General features: G+C 29.0%; 3 protein-coding genes across 10 annotated transcripts in view; 2 read left to right on the top strand and 1 right to left on the bottom strand.

Moving 5' to 3' along the window:
• Positions 1 to 11,705, top strand: part of LOC113557879 (protein shifted) — a 74,843-nt gene extending 63,138 nt beyond the window's left edge. Inside the window, exons 4-8 of one of the 3 annotated variants that reach the window (XM_026963430.1) lie at positions 8,415 to 8,576; positions 9,832 to 10,032; positions 10,945 to 11,040; positions 11,097 to 11,306; positions 11,367 to 11,700. In XM_026963430.1, the coding sequence (XP_026819231.1) occupies positions 8,415 to 8,576; positions 9,832 to 10,032; positions 10,945 to 11,040; positions 11,097 to 11,306; positions 11,367 to 11,485 (788 nt within the window). In that variant the 3' untranslated portion in view covers positions 11,486 to 11,700. Of the gene's footprint in view, positions 1 to 8,414; positions 8,577 to 9,831; positions 10,033 to 10,944; positions 11,041 to 11,096 lie in introns of all 3 variants that reach the window. The other 2 variants (XM_026963423.1, XM_026963437.1) reach the window with 2 other exon arrangements.
• LOC113557904 (5-demethoxyubiquinone hydroxylase, mitochondrial) lies at positions 10,062 to 13,781 on the bottom strand. Its single transcript, XM_026963447.1, is given in 8 exon segments — positions 10,062 to 10,416; positions 10,475 to 10,624; positions 10,712 to 10,871; positions 11,859 to 11,862; positions 13,156 to 13,258; positions 13,261 to 13,326; positions 13,329 to 13,506; positions 13,509 to 13,781. Coding segments are annotated over 8 exon segments (954 nt in total). The 5' UTR covers positions 13,524 to 13,781; the 3' UTR covers positions 10,062 to 10,138.
• On the top strand, positions 12,191 to 21,862 carry LOC113557845 (DNA-binding protein Ewg-like). 6 transcript variants are annotated; one of them, XM_026963396.1, is made up of 13 exons: positions 12,191 to 13,072; positions 13,165 to 13,476; positions 16,203 to 16,303; positions 16,374 to 16,564; positions 17,459 to 17,643; positions 17,705 to 17,821; positions 17,891 to 18,086; positions 18,531 to 18,643; positions 18,701 to 18,937; positions 18,999 to 19,127; positions 19,209 to 19,371; positions 20,659 to 20,738; positions 20,806 to 21,861. In XM_026963396.1, the coding sequence occupies exons 4-13, from the start codon at positions 16,399 to 16,401 to the stop codon at positions 21,034 to 21,036; spliced, it is 1,617 nt and encodes a 538-aa protein (XP_026819197.1). In that variant the 5' UTR covers positions 12,191 to 13,072; positions 13,165 to 13,476; positions 16,203 to 16,303; positions 16,374 to 16,398; the 3' UTR covers positions 21,037 to 21,861. The 6 variants fall into 6 exon arrangements, 5 of the variants coding, with proteins under 5 accessions (XP_026819197.1, XP_026819208.1, XP_026819190.1 ...); XR_003405601.1 differs by having other exon boundaries at positions 12,191 to 13,476; positions 20,645 to 20,738; positions 20,806 to 21,862; XM_026963407.1 differs by having other exon boundaries at positions 12,191 to 13,476; positions 17,519 to 17,643.
• The last annotated feature ends 753 nt before the right edge of the window (positions 21,863 to 22,615 follow it).

Here is a 22,615-nt window from a genome sequence, read left to right as displayed (position 1 = left end):
TTATAACCTATAACACATAAGTGTATAACAGTATAACACTATCAGTAGCAGACTATGAATACATCTCTGCTCGGGGAAACTTTTTTACCAGCCCTCAAAAGAGTAATCACTTAACAAAAACTCATATTTTGCACCATAGAAAAATATAATATGTTAAATTAACCGGGAATGTGTACATTATCCGATTATCGTACTCTACCCTTAACATATATAATATGAACAGCCTAACCAAGGAGAAAAGTCTGGATATCATCCCGGCATTTTCCGCAACTACTGAGTATTACATAATATTCTGTAGAAAATATAACGAGTAACATACAAGATATATCTGACATATGGGGTTATAGTCTTACCTGATCCTAGGTTATAAAATCGTAATTATATTATTATTATTATTGTATTATTATATTATTGCAATTATTATACTATAAAAATAATATTTCGTTATAAATATTTTAAAATAATTTATATTTCGTTTTTTTTTTTGTTACAAATATCATCGTATAGTGCCTATTAATTATCCACACGATTATTGTCTATAATACTATTTTATAATTTGACTTACAGCGTAGAATCTTTACAAACAACAATGTAATAAACTATTTTCAGTTGCATTTCGATTGACCGTCGTCGGTTCGTTTTACCTGTCGGCGGGTGGTGAACGAAACCGATGATGCGCCCATGCCTCTGAAGTACTAGCGACTAAGCCTAATGCACGTCGCTCGTGGTGCGGCCCGCCGACCGCGGAGAGATGCGGCTCACAATAAAAGTTTCAGTCGGATTTTTGAGTACGGAAAGCTCGAAAAATTCAAACTATCCGTCAATGTTGCGGCCGCGAACGACCGTCAGTATACAAAATATACAATAGAAATACGCGGACATGTCACAGGTACACAGCCCGTGATTCCGTTCTCCGTGATGATGGCCAATTTGATTACGACGTTGCACCGAAGCCAAAAACGACCGTCTAAAATTATGTTAAACTACACAAAAGTAATTTTAATCCCGTCGAATGTTCCTCTATTTGTATACTCGTGATTGTATCGGTTACCGCTCACTTCACAGTGCAGCGGCATGTCGGCGTCATTCGTGGGAATGTGTCGTACTCATTTTTTTTTCTCAAACTTATATTTATTAATCGAAATTTCGAACTTCTATGTAGATTTAACCGTAAAAATCATAAAATTTAGATCATAATATTAATTTCAAGATAGTATTTACACTAAATAACATGAAAAAACAAGAAAAACAATTACAAACTTGATTGTATTTATACTTAAATTCGAACTTAATTTCTTTATAAATTTTGAATTGTTAAAATAGTGTTCTTAAAGTTCACAGCGTCCAAAAACTCAAATAGGTATAGGTACCTAATTATTCATTTCGATTTCGCATAGTGCATCGTTAAAAATTATTTCACAAATTTGAGAACCCACTCATCAGTGCATATTGTTTCGAAATATAATCTTAAGTTGAAACTCATTATAACATATCAAAATTGATGATCTATATTATTTAAATATAATAATACCTCATAATGGCTAATGGAAATATTTTTAAAAAAAGTAAAAAAACGGTTTTTGATACCTATGTGATAATAATCACAATATAATAATTTATTATCAATACGTTTTTACATAATTATGTCCATCAGAATAAGTAAGATATTGCTATATTTTCGAAAATAAATAAGTATTTGGAAGACACAGGAAGTTTGAGAGAATAATGTATATGTGCTCACTGCTATCACTGCTCTCAAACTTTCCTGTGATACTGTACTGTTAAAAACGCACTAAAATAAAAAAACAATAAGCATTTAAAATTAATTAAAAATTTTTTTCTTCATTCAATTAAATGTATACATTTAGATTTTACTTAAAAAAAAAATATTTTATAACTTGAACGTCGAACGTGTCTATTAATTTTTCATTTTTATTTATGATGGCTATACCGCTAATCCGCTGAGATATTTCTCTGTCAATCTGTCATGGTTGATATAAAGTATTTATGTATGATTTGAAACGTGTCAACGTTGAAAAATATTCTTCCAGTTTTAGCTGAAGTAATTGGTTGGTAATTATGTGTCGAACAGTCTTAACAGTAGATTAGTATTTGATGCTAAATTATTTGTACAATGAATTAGTGTATCATTGTGTCAATAACTGATTGTGGGCTGTCACTTGTCATCCATATTTCAAACCTATATTTCTACTGGCATATCTCACGTACAAAATGTAATTCTATGACTAGAACTGTCATAGTCTGAAAGATCTTTAATAAAAATAATAGCCGTCTTTAAAATACTGATTTAATGGAATCAGTTTATGCCACTATAGAAGCACTAATTCCACGGAGAAGATATATATATATATATATGATATATTATATGAATGATAAATGCATTTACAAAATAGTCTGTCATCATCCATCTGTTTATATTTTATTTATATAAAATTCAAGTATACCTTAATAAATTACGACCACTACAACAATCATTGATAATTGACAAAATGAAATATTTAAAATAATATTACGGCAATGGGGAAAAACTCTTAAATTTTCTATAATCAGTCTGTGTACACCACTAGTAGCCGATAGAATTGTTCTACATTCACATTTTCACAATATACACTGAGTTAACGTCAGTGCTACAACAAGGGCTTCATATTTTTATTTACTGATAGGTTACTCGGATTTTATCGTTCACATTTTTTTTATAGATATTATAACAATGCAATGTTTAATCATGGCGTTTTAGTCGTTTTACAAAAATTATGTATTCAAACAATAATCTTTGTAACGTTATAAAATATTATGAGCAGGTACTGAAGACCTGAGGTACCTTTAAAGGTAAACAGTAAGATGCTCCATCATAAGAATTTACTATAAATTAAATAACATAGCTAGGTAATCTATATTATGTTATAATTTTTTTTTCAATTTAAATAAATTGAATTTAATATTTAGAAAAATTACTGACGCGCGCTTTTAGATTATTTTATGTGCAGCGTTTGTTCATTGATTGCTGCAATAATAATTGTGTAATGAATGAAACGTACTCTATATTATTATTGTGGTATTACATGTATTTGATTATCTATAAGTTATAACCTATTAGTCGGGGCGGGTAAAGAGATACATTTTGTGGGTGGGCACATGTCCCTCATATTCCCCTCCTATCAAATTTGTAAGACTAAATAGGCCCACAGGATTATTTTACCACGGTTAATCAAAATTCTAGTTACGCTATATTGTACATAAGAATATTTTCAGAATATTTTTGCAATGAGAACTCAAAATTGTAATTTTGATTAACGGCTAATTCAATTTAAAAATAAATCTGATTAAAAATAAATATCGTCATAAACTTACAAATAATAATATATTATAATATTATATTATTTACTATGTAGTGATAATATAGATAGGGGCGTAGGGTAGGTAGGTACTTACTCATATAATAGTTAGATTTATATAAATAACACAAATTATATGCTACTTATAAGTATTTTAATTATCTATTATCATAAAGCTTAAATTAATTTATCCCATGTATTATTTTTTTGCTCATAATGATTAACTATTATACGTAGACGGTTGTACATGCAGTTCCATGCAACGCGGTTTTACCGCGTTACATTTTTACGAGAAAAAAATGAAGCACGAGTGTACTCTAAAAATAAGTACGTTTGTACCCCATGAAATATAGATGTTGATCTTCATAACAATTTTCCTTCTCAATTTTACAAGCTTAGGAGTTAGGACTGACAATAAAAATAAATTGTTGGATTTGTTGAAAATTGTTTCATATTATGAGAGTACATACTACATATAATACACTGTTTAAAATATTAATATATAAAAAACTACATATGTAAAAATGTAGCAACGTAATATTGAGTTTTTCATTGATTTTCTAATTTTATTAAAAATTTAGTTTTAACTCTTATACAATGACCAAAATAGGTCGAGTAGATCAAAGAGTAAAACACATTTTGACCCGGTGTAACATGATTGCGCACTTTTTACCTTTTTATATTTGAAAAAATACAACACCATTGCACACTTTTTACCTTTTTTCTTTTAGCAAACACAAACATTTAAATATTAACATTTTTTCTCAATCTGTAAAATTATGGCCTGTAGATTTCATTTAAGCCAATCTTGGTTCAGACAATAATTTATTATAAAACTATAATTCAAAATCTGAACTAGGTGTTTGGTTAAAACAATTTTTTGCACTTGGACTTTTACCCTCGGAAGATGTAGAAGATGCTTTTGTATATTTAATTGAAAATAGTCCTACTGATAATTTTGAATTACGACGTAAACAATTATGTATCACCTGATGCTGCTTTTCCTCTGATTTTATGGGCCACTGAACCTTTAACAGAGGCAAAAACAACCAATGGCCCAGAATCTTTTCATAGCCAGTATAATGCTCAGTGTTATACAACTCATTCGTCTATTCACCAAGTTATACATATTTTATTGGATATTTAAAGTGAATCTTACTTAAAAATATATAGTATAAAACAGCAAAATATTAACAATCCTCGTAAAGAGCAAGAAGAAAGTATTGCATATATAATAAATATTTGGAAAAAATATAAAAAATAATGAAATATCTTTAAATGACTATTTGCTTACACTATGATCACGTTTTTGTGGTAAAAAGTTATAAAAATTTGATTTTTTTGACTATTTTTTTTAAATCGTTAATTATTATTATTACCGTCGTTTATTCTTTACATTTATTTTTATAGACGAATATCGGTGTATTATTCTTTTTTTAGACACAATTATTGTATGTGGTGTATTATAAAAAAAAATTGACTATACGTATTACTTTATTAATTATTATTATTGTCGTAATAATTTGACGAATACGTATTACGTTATTATTAATGTTGGTAAATTTTTGGAATTGATATTTATTTAAATATTTGTGTTTGCTCAAAGAAAAAAGGTAAAAAATGCGCAATCGTGTTACAGTCATTTTGACCACACATTAACATATATTGATTTGCCACGATCATATTTTTTATAGTATATGATTAAGGGTTATATTAAGAGTTATATAGAACATATTGGAGCCTGTAGGTATGTAGGTACTACTCGAATAAGTTATTACTTAGAATTTACTCAGGCGTCAGAACAAACCTTACTGAAAAATACGCCTACAGGTTATAATAAATTGGTACTTGCCACTAGTGAATGATTGTCAAATTTGTGAAAACTCAATTTGTGTTTAAAAACTGTGTGTAGCTGTGCATTATAGGTAGTAGGTACTATTATATGTATCTATACATCACGATCATAAATATTATGTCCCTTTAGGGCTATAAGAGGATTTTACAGATTTCAAAGAAATGACCATAATCGGTAATTTATTGTAGTATGATTTATTGTACAATTGGACAACAGCTAGTAGTTACATACTACTTATACCCTATTATGTATAGCACCTTACCTAAACAATTTGTACCTACATATTTCGTTTTTGTAAGGATTATGTTTTATAAAAGCATTGGGCGTTTTTAAAAATGACAAAACACAAAAGACTCGTTGAATAGAATATTACAATATACATTATTATGCACAAATCAAATATATTTTGTTATTATATAAATATGACACATAAAACGAAATACGTTCTCCCCTAAGTGTTTTGTTGAGTTGTCAGTTGTGTCCATGTCCATAGTTCATACAATATCAAGCACACAAACTATTTTAAAATTGAATAATTATTCTTGATTAATACGATTGTTGAATATTGATGATGATGATGATGATGATATCATTTGTAGTTCTTATAATTTATAGTCTTATAGATATAGGTACATTGCCCTAGTGCCCTCATCCTTTTTATCAGTTACATTGCAGATCAACTTTAAGAATTTACTATAGTTACCTAGTTCATATTATTTATTGATATAATAAATACCATAATATATAGATTAATAAAATAATATTGCAGGAGCAGGGAGATACGAACTATCATCAATATTATAATCAATACAATGAGTTATTAAATTTTGAAAGATAATTTTTGGTATTAAATTAGGTATAACATTATGTAATTATTTTATCATGGTTATTGTTATTACATAATTGGAATGAACATCATCGAAGATTTAATTATAAGAGCATTGATTAATATCATACAATAATCAATAAATACCTACTCACGAAATTTACCGTTTATTTTGTATAAATATTAATTATTATGACATATCCATGGTTTGGACACTTAACCAGTAATTAATACCTAAGTACAAGAAAAGTGAATAAATGTCACATCTTAATAAACATTTTGAAAAAATAATATCTAAAAAAAAGTTATCCCTAGATTCATTTTTAGATCCTGAGCGGAGTAATGAATGCATTGATTTTACAATGATATGTGCGGTTTTTTTTCAGCCTGTCATTATCTCTTGGGACAATAAAAATGCTTTTATTTTCAATATTGGGGGTGATTTCTTAGACCTAGTAATTTGAGAATTTAAAAATCAATAATTTCCAGTTATTTTTTATTAAAGGGGGAGGGGGAGGGCAGTAATTAAGGAAAAACGGGAGTTTTTACGCAAATCCAACTATTGGCAAAATTGATTTTGTTTTTATGTGTAACTCAAAAACAAGTCATAAAACTTTGAAATTTTCAATTATTTTATCATTTTCTATTTACAATAAAAATTTTAAAAATATTTCGACAATTTTTGAGATATTTATTAGAACTAAAAAATTTCAATTGTTTGTTAGTTTTGTTCTATACATTTCGATAAAAAATTATTTACTTTATCAAAATTCTTGAAAATTAAATACAAAATTCATCACAGGTAGTTCATGCTGAAACCATAAAATATAAAAATATCTCAGGGGTAATCAGGCACGTATACAAAAATAATTTTCGTGGGGGTTTTCAAAATATAGCAACACAAATTGTGCCGTAACATAATAAAACAATTTTTTCCTCATTACTCGAAATTATTTCGGGAAGTTTATTTTTTGATTTAAAAATATTATTTGTTGAAACTTAAAATGTTTACGTATATTATAATAATATAATAAATAATAATGTTATAATAATATTATATTATTGTGATTTTTACCATAATATTTTAGAATTATTTTAAGATATTATCTATTTTATACTTTATAAACCTATTCTTATTATTTTACGGTGTTTACAGAAAGATATGTTATTACATATTACCTACTGTTAAAAGTAAATTGAATGACTTTAATAGCTATAGGCCAAAAGACATAATATAACGAAATACGAAATATACATAGGCGAAAATCGGGAGGAGGGCTAGAGGATCTAAGCCCCCCAGAAGTTTAAAGTACAGATTTTAGCATTATATAGGTGTAATCATGAGCATATATTGCTAAGCCTCCCAGTAATTTCACCAAATTTCCGCTTATGGAAATAAACTTACATACTTTTAGTGATATAGTATAGGCTGACAGACCGTGTATCTTCAGAATGATTAGTCAAATTCAATGATATACATCATTGAATTCAAATTTAACATACCCATAATACTACTTGTATAATAGTGACCTACTCAACATTTATTGTACAGCAGAGCGCTATTCCTTGCCTTTTTTTTTATAATTTAGTTATTACAAATTACTTAAAATTAGTAAGTATTGATATCAAAAAATAAAAGCTGATTGATACCACAATATCTACATATTAACAATTTGATTAAACCACTGTAAATATTGTCCCGGCAAATTTGTTCTATGCTAATATGTTTTTCTATAACCATTTCGTTATTACTCAATAACCATTGTTGATATTGACATTGGCTCAATTTAAAAATACTTTGTACTATACATTTAAATTTATTTAAAAAAGAAAATTTAGTATAGTCTTTTCAAAATGTCTTTAAAATTGCCTAAATCATACCCCTTAATTAGTGTGAAGCGTTCTATAACATGTTCTACAAAATATACATTTCTATCGTAATACATATGATACATATGATTACAATACAGAAATGTTATATCTGAGTTCCATCTCAATGGGAACTCAATAGTCTTCTTTTATAAATGTGCTAGCTACATACTAATTATGTCTATCCATAAAACATAATTTAAAATAGTATATGCTAATGTGCTATCGCTTTAAATTTTTTAAAAAAATAATTATGAATATAAATAATACATTAAATTGTAGAAAATTATTTAAAAATGTTCAGCTTGAGTTTTATGATTTTGTTTTCTTTCGAAAGGGCCAGGGGAGTCAGATGTTATTGTGTCTAGTTTGATCTCATTTTAATTCAATATTATTTATCCCTTTTAGTAATTTAGCAGTATAATTATTAATCATTAAAATAAAAAATACATTAATATACTCACAACATTTTTTTATTCTATTTTAAATATAAATTTATTGTTTTCAGTGTTTAGTATATTGTTGCCTTGTTCCGGAAACAGATCAGGCATTGCTAGTTTCAACATACGGTTATTAATACGAAACAGAAAAGGCCGAGCTTTACCTGATACACCATTAAAAGTGAAACTCAGAAAAGAGTGTATGGTTAGAGGTACAAGTAAAAGTACAAGTAAGAAAACATGCTATGCCCTCATTCAAATGTAATTACTCAATAATACTATTTTCATTCTTATTTAGCTTTATAAATTTATAATATGTATCACTTTTTAACTGCAAAAGTATTTAAAATTAAAAACACATGTAGGTAACTGCACTGTTATTTGCTGAATATTAGTTTAATCAGCATAATCACCTTCGCCTATATAATAATGACATATGTAGAAACTTGAAGGATAGAGGAAATATTTATGATAGAATATTGTTCTTTAGTTAAAATGTGCAATTATCTAATATAATCTTTTTCAAAGAAATTTCTATAGTGAAAGTTTAAAAATAATTATAAGGAATGAAAAATTACATCAATCAACATTGTATGCAATAAGCCTTTGAATACTTAATTAATTTACTTTTGTTAACATTATAATTGGCTATTTTGGTTATGGGTATTAAATAATTTACATTTAGTCTATTTTATAATGAAAAATAACATATACTTAACTAGGGTTTGGAACTTGATGTACTTAAAATTATCGAAATATGCAGCTAACTTTTTATTTTGTTTTTGAAATGCATATTGTAACTACGAGAATAAAAATTGTGAATAAAACAAATTGATTACAATTTATAAAAGTATTGGTTAGGTACATGTCCTGAGTTAATAAGAAATAACAGGTGATAAAATGTGATCAGTTAACTATGATTAACGAACGAACACGTTCTGCTTTTCATTTTGTCGAACAATTTACAATTTAGATGTCATTAGGTTTTATCACAACAATACAATTGTCAATTAAAAGGTTGATTCTTAAGCAACACAGAAACTATTGTAAACAAACATACCAATCAGATACGACAGACTATGACCTTAATTTACTTAAAAAAATATTTTTGAATTTTTCCTGACAATGTTACATACATACAAATTTAAAAAATGCAAAATATGCACAAATATTCATTTTTCATAAAAATATGATGAAATATGTAAATTTAAACTTATTATTTAGTTTTGCCATTTTATAAAACCAATTTATAATTCACTTAGAAATAGTCTACAACCACTACAAAAAAACATTCAAATGCAAGAAATCCCAAACCCTACATAATATAACCTTCAGTGATTTTTCTTTTATAGTTTTGAATTCTGAATTTATACAATTATTTAATGAAATAATTTATTAGTTATTTCATAACAGCCAACATTTATTTTTAGACTATTATTACCTAATTTATTAATCATAAAATAATGTTTATAATTATTTTTAAAGGTTTAGATTTAGTATGTGATAAAAAATGTGAGAATAATGGTTGGTGCAATGCAGATAAAATATGTCAGTGTCCTGAAGGGTACATGGGACAGTACTGCAAAACAGCATTATGCTATCCACAATGTATGAATAATGGTACATGCGTGGCGCCAGGTGTCTGTCGATGTCCACTAGGTTTTCAAGGACCACATTGTGAAGGAGGTAATAGTTTTAACAAATTAATATAAATATTTATTCTTTAAACACATATATATATATTTTTAACATTTAATCATAATTATAATATGATTTCATATAGACAAAAACTTCACACTCTTTTTGCTATTTCAATAGCTACTTTGCAACCAGTTTTAATGACTTTTGTTAATGCATCATAACATGGAGCTTGCTCAGCTCCGTGATCAATACCACAGTCATGATGTTCTTGTTCTTCATCCCTAAACTTTTTAATAGTTTCAAGAAGCTCTTTATCAGCTTTGGGATCATCCATCAGATCTCTTAGTTGATCATTATAATGTTCTACAATAATGGTTTCTACAGCAACAGTACAAGCCATAGCAGCTTTAGGACCCATAAGTGCTGTACCTATAAATACCATTTTTATATTAATACAATTTAATTTTTTTTTTCTAATAATATTTACCAGCTCCAAGTACATAGCCAGCACAATGCCATAAAGGAAATAGCAATGATGGTCGCACTCTATTTTTGATTATAAGTTGTTCAAACTTGTTTCTATGTACTTTTTCTTGTTCCCACATTTCTTTAATCTTTGGACCTACACTACTATTTCCTAATAATAAAAATAAGAACAAATAATAAATTTAATTAAGTATAATTGATAATATACATACAATGAATAATTTATTTTTTAACATACCTAATACTGCCATTTGTCCTGCATATATACGATCAGCTCCAAGTTCTCCAGCATGATTAACTCTTATGAGACTATCTAATTTTTTGCTAGCACCATGTAATCCTCTTTGGAAAATAATTCTAGAAAATGTCATTTTTGGTACAACCATTTTCATTTTGTTCTAATTAAAAGCCTATAATCAAAAATAATATGAAAAACAAAACTTATTAATCATATTTAAATACAATTTACAGGTATTTGTGCAGAAAAGTGTTTAAATGGTGGAAAATGTATACAAAAAGATACATGTCAATGTCCTAAGGGGTTTTATGGCTTACGATGTGAATATTGTAAGTATTTCTTGTTTGAAAAATGATTAATTCTAATAGATAATCAACATTTTTAGCAAAGTGTATTATACCATGTTTAAATGGTGGAAAATGTAAAGGAGTGAACAAATGTAGATGTATATTTGGTTTTCAAGGAGACCATTGTGAAATCGGTCAACCAATAAAACAATATTATAATTGTAAGCGACCTTGTCGTCATGGATATTGTACAGCAAATAGAACCTGTCGATGTCAACAAGGATGGTTTGGAAAATTTTGCCAGAGAAGTAAATTTTATAATTATTTATTTAAATTAACTTTGTCAATTTTTTTATTTTTTCATTTAGAAATACTTAAGCCAAAACATGATAATCATAGGCCTGAATATCCGCACTCTTGTGAAGACGATGATGATGATATGGATGATTATGATGAAGTGCCCAAAAGTCATCATAGATGGCATTGACTGTTCTCAATTAGTATGAAATTTTAAGTGTTAAAAAATGTATAAATAAATGATCTGTGATTTGTAAAATATAATTAAAATATAAATTTATTGAGATTTATGTGCTTAGGTTAATGACAACTAACCAATAAAATAAGTTACTAAAATTATTCTATACCATAATCAAATATAAACATCTATAACAAAAAAAAAAAATACTCTACTTATCTATGGACAATAATTATATTGTAATGAAATTATTTAATTACACTTTTCTAGTGTCTGATGTATATATTAATAAATTATCCAACTATCAAATTGAAACAGTTTAAATTTATCTCCCTAAGTGTAATTAATAAATACTATTCAGTATTAAACTAGTTGATTATACAACGTTTCTATTGTTTATAATAATGAACACCATCGTTATCATTTAGGTTTTGTTGTGGCATACACCATAAAACTAATAATCAACGTTTCAATTGGACGGCATGTCTGAATTATTTTTAGTCATTAAATGAAATGTAAAATGTAAAATGTAAAATGTATTTTTTTTAATAAATAAATAGTAAGCAGAAATAGTCGAGTCTATCGAATAAATGATAAATCGAGAGACGACAGCGACCCGACACTCGAGAAGAACCTCGAACCCCAAAGATAACAGTACCTCTACATTCGATTTCGAAATTTGGCGGGTGAAAGAAACCCGAGAATGAGGTGGTTTACCGGTAGATGGCGGGGCGTGTGCACCAATGGCATACGGCTAGCGACAAAATGTCTTCTGGCTGCCGCGGCTCAGCACTTGACGCGCGCAAAACTAGTAACCACCGATACGTACGGGTCCGCACGGCCAATTGACGACGACGCGCGCGCGTTTTCGCCTTGCACACGCACACACACACACACCGTCGTTTGGACGTCTAAACGACAGTTAAACGGGAAAAACGATTCGGTTTTCGAGGAACAGGCGAACGGTTTTTCGCGGACGACACGGCCGTACTGGTGCGGGAACGGTCTCGAGTGGCGCGACGTGTCGCCGGGGCGGCGAAGTATCCGAAAGTGACGTGAACGGGTCGGTGCGCAGACGCGTATTTAATTGCGAAGACGACGACAACGCCGACGTCTACTACCATAAAAACTGTTATCGCGATAAACACAATAATAATATTATTATTATTATTATTATTATTATTATACCACTATTATTATAATTATTATTATATACCTTTGAGCGCGGTATATAAATCACGATACCATTGAAATAATATATATCGTACAATACGAGCGTATCGTTTACACAATTATTAATATTATATATATACATATATATATTATACTGTTTCGAGGGATACTGTGTGGGAACGTGGACGGCAGAGATAATAGTCAATCGGCCGTAACGTAAAAGCAGTTATAGTCGAATCGCACGGCACGGTCCCGGGACGACGGCGACGACGACTGCTGCTGCTGCTACGAGTTACGACGGTAGACGACGACGGCAGAACAACCAAAATGGCGACTACGACGACGACGACATCGATCGGCCGGACGGACGGGGCCGATCGATAACAACGCGCCGCCCGCGTCCCCGTGACGTGCGTGTGTTCCACGGTATAATACACACGTACACCATTACACGATATTAACCATAATATTATAGACGAAATAATTAAACGTATACAATGTCATATCACATTATATAGGTATACGCGGCGGGTTTTTTTTCTATAGTCGTTGCATCACAGTATTCCTTCTTTTCTGTTCGCGTTACGTACCCCGTGACCGTTGTTTTCCGTCCGTGTGCGTCCTCGAACGGGGCCGTTTCAAAGGCGCCGCTCCGCTGAAAAAGACGCGGTCGGCAGCGAGCCGGAGACGTCGACGACGGTTTTTCGCGCGCGCCGCGTACGGGCGATGGACTCAGCCGACACGGGCACTGCCGACGCTGCCGCCGCCGCCGCCGCCGTCGTGGTCGACGCCGACGCCGCAGCCGTAGCCGCCGTTCTCCCGTCACGCAGGTGCGTACGCAGCCGTACTCTGGTAATATTATCATTATCGTCACCATCGGTGTGTCGCGTCGATTTTAATGGCACAACAACGACGCCCCACACCGTGTCACTTGGGCCGAACATTTTTTTTCCCGTCTACCCGCGGGAACGTCTCGTCTCGCGCGGACGACCACTCGGCACGACTGTCTAGCCGGAGGGTCCCCCCCGAGCTCGGACCGGTCGCCACAGTTTTGTTTTCCGTTACCTTCTCTCGCGGTATCGTCTAATCGACGCGGCACACGCACGAACAACACATGACACATACTGCGGCGGCGGCGGCGTCGGCGGTGTTCCTCTAGGAAGTCCGTCGACGCCGACGCCGCCGCGACGTTGTTGTTGCTGCGCCTTAGGAGTTGCGCCCGGCATAATATTATTATTATTATAATGTACATGTGTGTGCCGTCGTGCCCCGCGACAGTAATACACGTAGTAGTAGTAGTAGTAATAGTAGTAGTAGCATAGTAGTAAACTAGTAACGACTATATATAGTAGTTGTACGATTGTAGGCGGTCATACTTGTCGTACTAGTAATAGGACTTATGATACGCGGTGGTGGCATTAACCCGATAGTCATTGCAGTTGTAATTTAGGAAGAGCAGGTTCGCGGTTAGTACGGTTTTTCTTCAGAGAAAGCTGTACGCACCCCTCCGGTTTTTCACACCGTCGAGCCCACCCAATAATATAATACTTTGTTTTTGGATTTGAAATTTTTCGCCTTTTCTCAGATTTTCGTTCAAGCGTGTTGTACCCCCTCGACGACGATGTCGTCGCGAGACAACATACCCTCCGGTCGTGAGGAGTGAATATTCGTTAAAAAATTCGTTTTCAAAATTCCCCGAGATACGTCGACGGTGTTTTCGGATTTGGTCTTTTCTCTCGTCGCCCCCTCTAATATCGTGTTTGTAATACGATTTTTACTATTTCATTCGGTTTAATCCTATCGAATTTCGAAACCGACACCTTATCTAATATTAACGTTATTATGACATAATTTTCGCTGTAGTCCGGTTTCCTTTGTCCCGCCACTTATCATTCATGCGTAGCGTTTGTTTACTCCTCAGTTTACTCCGTTATCTCGAAAGTACTCTCACACAACAACATTTATCGTTGTGAGTCGTGTTGACGACTGAGTTAGCTCCTATGAGTTGGCATAAAACATATTTTATGATTAACATGCTGCGAGTTTCAAAATTATCTATAGTGTAATTATTATCTCAATGTCGAGATGCTCTAACATTTCACAAAAAAGAATTCCAAGCATACGATTGAGTGTACTATTTTTATTATCGGTTGTTCCTATCATTCCTATCTACAATTTTAATAATTAGTATGGTTACCAATCGCCAGTGCCCAGTACCTATCGCTGGATATCAACCGTTTGCGAGTGGTAGTTAGATATGCCATATGCATTCCAAAATATTCAAAACTGTTTTATTTTAAGTTGTGATAATGGATTAAAAATATTTTATCTTTATTCGTGTTGGTAACAAAATGTTTAATCAATTTTGGAAATTGACTATATTCGTAGGTATGGAGAAATTATCAAATTGTTGTCATATAGGATACCTTTATAGTTAATTTACATGTATATTATGTGGTTTAAACCGTTATTAAACAAAATTCATAATTAAAGAGATTTTTTTAGTTGTATTAATTATCATTAAATTATATCTTAACATAGTTATTTAATAATAACCTATTAATTTTCAAATTATTTTCTCTTATCAGCAATTCAGTAATTCAGATTATCATAACTTTGTTTACGTTTGATGATAATAATATACTCATATAGCTTACTTTAAATACTCTACTAAGTCTATTTTTTAAGGTATTAAAATAGTTTATGTATTAAAATCGTAAAGAATTCAGACTTACTCGAATATTTTGTTTTGTTTTACAATAAATTTATTATTTATTAAATTTGTTATCACATTAAGAAATACTGTTGATAGCCTGATGCAGGAATATCCTTAACTAGGTTGTAGATAAGAATAGTTTGGATTAAATTCAATCTTTTAAACAATAGATGTTATCTAATTTTTAGTTGTTTAAGTTGTTATTAGTTATTTTAACTAAATTTATTATTTATGTAATTTTGATTTTATTAGATAAAATATTTTTTGTTTTCATCTTACGATTCATTTTGTATTAGTTGTTTGTATTAATATTGTTAATATGTTGAGTAAAATATTAATCCTATTGTACTATAATTACTAATTGTTTTTTTTCAACCTTTAATAATAATATAATATACAATTTTCTAATTTATTATCTTGATTATTATGGCAATTTTTGTTATTTTAAATGAGTGGGTAAGAAAAGTTTATTATATTACTTTTAAACATAATTTTAATATCAAAACATTGTTTAATTACAATTTTAAACAACAACTTCTAAGAGTTTTGAAACTTAAATTATATAGGTAATTATTGTTATCAACTAAACAACCGTAGGTTATCCTGTTTTGAAGTGCTCATCAATTTTATAAATACAAATTAGATAATCTAGAAATGTATAAAAATATGTTAATTTGTATAAATATTGAAATAGGTACTTACTTATATGTTTGTGACTCATTTGTCATATATATTTGTTATTTGATTATAGCTCATAATTGTGATAAATGCATTAAAAATTTGTATATTAAATGCATTAGTTAAAAACATAATAAGTTTATTAATATTTTTGTTTTATAGACTATTCAATTTGGATTTCAACCAGACATTTCATTTCATTGGAAATTAAAATTGTCCAAGTCTTAAGATTTTAATTGAATATTTGACTGAATTTTTAACTTGTGAGATATTAAAATATCTTATATTCTATTTGAATTATTAATAAATGATTTATTAAAATATTATTTATAGGTCATTTTTAAGATAAACTATTATTATGATGGATCGTAGTGGAAATGATATCAACATGACTGGAGACAGCGATCTAGACGATGATGGGTGTTTATCATCCGATGACTGCGACGGAGACTCCAACCAGAGTAAAAGTGATTTGATGTCTGCAGCAATGGGAGATGATGTGACTGCACAACTTGCTGCAGCAGGTTAGCTTAATGTTTTGTTAATATTTTTGTTTACTGTTTTAACAATTTGCACTTTTCGTTATTAGGGCTGGGAATATTATTCTCAAAAAAAGCCTTATTTTCTATAAAATTTAAAATAATGCACCTATAAAATGTTTATAACGTATTTACAGTTTTCAATTTAAACAAGTTTTGAACCCAAAAATATTTTTATTAAATTTAAAAAAAAATTCATGGTTGCACAATTTAAATTTAAATTCTTCTACATAACTTTTAATCTGAAAAAAGAATTCTCAATTTTTACACCACGTAGACATCTTTAAAAATTATGTTTAATAATATGCAATCAACTTAAAACATTTTAAGCATATTTCAAACTTAATTTTTTATGTAAATAAAATTTAAAAACATGGGTTTTGGTGTTAAAAATCTTAAAAATTTTTAAGAAATATTATATAACATATATAATATTATATATTATATATATTATATGTTAAGTTAAAAATTTTCAAAAAACCTCTTTCTGATTCAAAAATACATGAAGTGTATAATATAAATCAAGCATTAAATAACTAGCTTTGAAAAAAATCCCAAGTATATCGATTTCCCAGCTCTAATTATTATTACTGTTATTGTTATTTATTATTCACTGCTTCTTTTTAACACTAGATAATCTTAACATAACAATACTCAATAATATAACTATACAAATAATTAGAACAATAGACATTGACTTTATGTTGTTATTTTTTATTTTCATAGTTTTGTTAACATATTATTTTTATTTTAAATATAGAACAATTAAAAAATGGTTCAATTTTGTAATCATTATGCATGTTTTGTCTTTATTTTGTTTTGCACTATTTTTTTTTTTTTTTTTTGTTTTGCGTGTGTGTGTTTGTGTTTGGCTGGTAGAAAAACGCAATAGCGAATCGTCGAACACTAGGGGTCTTTGTTATGGTTTGTGTCGATCAGGACCTGTTGGAATGGCTGCTGCTGCTGCAATTGTGTCATCGAAAAAGCGCAAAAGACCACATTCATTTGAGACCAATCCATCCATTCGAAAACGACAGCACAATCGGTTACTACGCAAACTCAAAGTGAGTTTTTAATATTAAAATATGCAAATTTAATGTGTACATTTTAAATTTTGCTTTCAAGGTTACCATTGATGAGTTTGCTACCAGAGTTGGTCAACAAGCAATCGTATTAGTAGCTACTCCTGGGAAGGAAACCACAGGTTTTAAATGCTTTGGTGCAAAACCTTTAGAAGATGTCGTAAGTACATTTAGATTTATATTGTAAAACATATTTAAATTAATATTGTAATTCATTTATATCTGAAAGGTAAAAAATTTGCGTGCCACTATTATGGACCAACTGGATACTGCATTAGCACAACATGCACCACCACCTATTCCAGATGACCCTACTCTTTATGAACTACCACCACTCATTCTTGATGGAATTCCAACTCCGGTTGAAAAAATGACCCAGGCTCAATTAAGAGCTTTTATACCTTTAATGTTGAAGTATTCCACTGGTAAGATTATTTGGATATTAAAAATATAATCTATTTTAAGATTCACATTAAAATGAAAATTAGATGTTGTTATAGATGTAAGAAGGATCAAAACTTTTTATTGCCATAGGTTTCATATGAATATACAAATACATACTGATACGAGTAGATAATTTCTTGATTTTAATTTATGTAGGTACATAAACACAAGGCTACAGAAGTTCATATTTTATATTATCTAAATTTACAGTTATGATTTGAATAATTTGATTCAGTCGACCTACCTAACTATTATCAGAGCCAAATTTAAACTAATTAATTCAATTTGAATACCAGTACAATACATTTTATTTTTATTTTTAATATTGCATCTAAAAATTGATTTGATTAGTTCAATTGAAATTTGAGTTTCATTATTGTTGTTTTATACTTAACTATAATAATTGATTTTATTTTATTTATCAGGTAGAGGGAAACCTGGTTGGGGCAGAGAAAGTACTAGACCACCTTGGTGGCCCAATGAACTACCTTGGGCAAATGTCAGAATGGATGCTCGATGTGAAGATGAAAAACAAAAAGTAGGTAATTATTAATAGAATTGTTGAATCATTTTTTAATATTCATTAAATTACTAGATTTCTTGGACACGAGCATTACGACAGATAGTTATAAACTGTTATAAATACCATGGTCGAGAAGATTTATTGCCTACATTTTGCGAAGAAGATGAAGCAAAAACAATTGTTAATAATGTTGCAAGTCAATCAATTGTTACTTCTGTGCTCAAATTCAATCCAAAAGCAACTAGTATTGAAACACGAAATTCACCAGATGCACAGGAACAACAACAACAACAACAACAACTCACCCAGGTTAAATTTAAAATTTATTCAAAAAAATTTAAAAAAATATTACAACGAACATTTTTGATAGGTACAGTATTCTCCGGCGTTCCTTCATTCAATTAGTAATGTTGATGGGTCAATGTCTATATTTCATGTTGATCCAAATAATCCAATAATAACATTACCTGATGGAACTCAGGCTCATGTTCAAGGAGTTGTAAGTATTGTTTTGATAAATTAAAAATTAATTATAAAATGTTGATCATTTATATATTTATATTATATATTTTTTATATAGATAAATGCTTCTCAAGGACCAAATGGCCATACAGTTCATTCTGTTCATACACTTGGCGAAGGCCAAAATCAAGATGGTGTAACTGTAGATATATTAAATAATGTACCTGAGGCCACATTAAATCAAGACGGTCAAATAATTATTACCGGTGAAGATGGACAAGGTAAATATGCTTATATGTTTATAAAAAAAAAAAATGTTATTAAAATAATTTTGATCTTAACAACATTTGTATTAAGTTGAATAAAATTATAAATCTTAAATTATGAAACATACTTATAGAATATTAGATTATAATTAGACTAATAAAGTTGAATATATTTGAAAAAAGAACTTTAAATTACCCCTCTCCTGTTGAATTTGATCCTTTCAAATAGATTATTGGCCAACGATCCAAATTAGATATTTGATTCTAGTGTTAGTTAAGTTAATACTTTTAATATTGATTTATTGTGTTTTTTTTTTAAATTTTATCTATTATTTGGATAATAAAATATATATTATATATTTTCATTTAGTTTTCCATGCTGTTTTAGTATTAATTAAGGTGTCTGAGCCAACGCATTATTAGTATATTAACCTACATTACAGAAAAAAATAATTCCTAATGAAATAGTCAGATTCTGATGATTTTTATTTTCAAAGTTATAACAAACATCTGTTTATATCATACATTTATTAGTGTTTCAAAATATATTTTTTTAGTATTATTTAAACAGAGTTTAAACTTAATTAAAAAAATTATATTTAATGAAACATAAACAAAGTTTTTCTCACTCAAATTAAAAAAGTCATCATCATTTGACTTCTATGAGATTTGGGTGATTTAATTTATTGTATAGCAGCCATGCTATGTATCTAATAAGGATAACATAGAATTTAGTCAAATTTATTATTCTAATATGTTTGAATTAAGTCCAGTTTATTATTTTAATATGTTTGAATTGAGTCCATTGAACCTATCACAATATACTTAATGCTTAACGATAAAAGTATATTCATAAATGACTCGATGATTTATATTCAAGAATATTAATGTCCCGAATAATTAGTGTATACACAATTTATTACAAGTGCGAAATCATGGAATGTATGTTAAGTAAAAGAAAAAACAATTTTATAATTAATGGGTTTAAGTTTTGATTTAAAAAAAAAGTTTACTTAAAAGTGATTAATAGACGTAAAATTAGTAACTGTTTATAAAAGAAAACTCAATTCAATCAACCAACAAATATTTTTTGGATTTAATTCCGTTAACCCAAAAGTATTTCTGGGACTCAATTCACATATTCTATTACTGTCTAGAAATCGCCTTAATAAATAGCTGCCTCGAACGATATTATATTAAATCATAACAATAATAAATGATAATTAACATTCTATATTACTCAAACTATTATTTTTATTTATTAATGATTATTTAATAATATGTACAGTGTTGTATTTTCAGTATCAAGCATGATAACAGTCCCTGTAAGTACTTCATTATACCAAAGTGTTTGTCAACAAATTAGTGAAGGAAGCATACAGGTACAGTTTCCTAGCATACAAATAAAATAAATAAAATATTACCTTTGACAATTGTTATTTTATTTAGGTTGTCACACCAGTTATGCATCATATGCCGAAGTCAGAGCCCGGTGGTGGGATGGATTCTTCAAATTGTGAAGTAGAAACCATTAATGTACCACATCAATTGGTTGCCATCACCGGGCAAAATGGCGAACAAGTGTTGCAGTTGATCTCATTAAAGGATAACAAGCTGATCAATGCTACAGTTGGCGAAATTAAAGAAGAAGGCGCAAACATGTCTAATTCAGACCAATGAGAACAACTTCAACATTACCTGTGCTTTGATGACCTTGGCAAATAAATTTTAATTAATGTAGGGTAATGATTGTCGGTATTTTTAATTCTTAAATGTATAATATATGTGCGTGTGATTTAATGATGGCATATACTTATGTATATTCCTTGTTATTCTGCCTACAAATCTGTGTACAAATATACTATATATTTTTATCACTTCCATTTGGTCCAGATAATTTACTCATTAAAAATATTGAGTAAATTATCTTTCTATACATTTTTAAATGTTGTTATAATAATGTAATTTTGTTCTTGGTTTAAAATTTCTTAGAAGTTTTTATTATACATAACTCTAGTGTTTGGGATTTTCTACTTGTAGAAAAATAAAAGTTAGTAAAAAATACAGTGAAATACTATTTTAAGCCTAATTTAATTAGCCTGTTTTAAGCAGTTTAAGCCTGATTTAATTGACCATTTTGGAAATTTGAGCATTTAAAGTTTTAAAAAAAATTAAAGTCATACATATTTGTGTGGCCATGACTCTAAACCTAGTCAATATGTTAGTCTTGTACACAATATTACAGAAGTTTAAGTTTTTGTTTATTTGTTTAAGAAAAATATTCTCGTCCTAGATTTTTAGATGTTTTTATTTTTATGTGGGTTGTATTTTCTTGTAAACTGTTTTTTTTTTTTTTTTTTATGTTATTTGTCACCTTCACAGACATTGATGTTAAAAAAGTGCAATTCTGTAAAAAAAAAAAATACCAATTTTAAATTTAATTTTTTTGTTTCCACATTGTTGATATTGTTTATTTGAGTGTACTTGCCTGATATATATTTATGTATATGTCATGTATGTTCATGTATTTGTCTATTATATTATATAATTGTAAATATATAATATGTATATATAATATATGACTTATAAGTTAAGCTTGTTTACACTTTTCTTTTTTAATTGTGTACATTTTGTAATTAATTCGATGTGAAATCTTCATAAGCAAATTTTCTGATTACTTATTTATTTTAGGTTATTAGATAATGTTATACAATACTATGTACCTATTGAAATAGATAATTGTTGTGTGCTGTTATCAAACATGAAACAGTACATTTATTATTATCTGAAAAAATTGTTTTACTTTTTTTAATCTCTTTTAATGATATACCCAATCATCATTCTTCTCTTATCCTTAATGATAACATTTTTCATGATATTTAAAAATACATTGTTTATTCTTGTTAATTTTATCTATTATTGAAATATTTAGTTCTAAAAAGTTTTGATTAATAAGATAAAAGGTTATTTCCTAATAATTGTGTAGATCTCCAACCTATTGCCTAAAGTCTATCACTTTTCAAACTGATCTTCCAAGCTAAATAATATTTAAAAAATATATTAGTTTTAAATAAATTAATGAAAACTTAATAGGAACTTCTCAAATACTCAATTAAAAGATTTGTATTAAGTTACAATTATTAACAACTTAAATATCAAACAATCTGTTATGTCATTATAATATATATCTGCATCAGTCTCTAATTGTTATGTTAATGACCGACAAACGATGGTATAAGACCAAAATGATTGTATATTA

Source organism: Rhopalosiphum maidis, chromosome 4, assembly GCF_003676215.2.
Source record: "Rhopalosiphum maidis isolate BTI-1 chromosome 4, ASM367621v3, whole genome shotgun sequence".
Lineage (NCBI taxonomy): Eukaryota > Metazoa > Arthropoda > Insecta > Hemiptera > Aphididae > Rhopalosiphum > Rhopalosiphum maidis.
The sequence above is the reverse complement of the archived record's forward strand: the minus strand, read 5'-3'. Positions and strand labels throughout refer to the sequence as shown.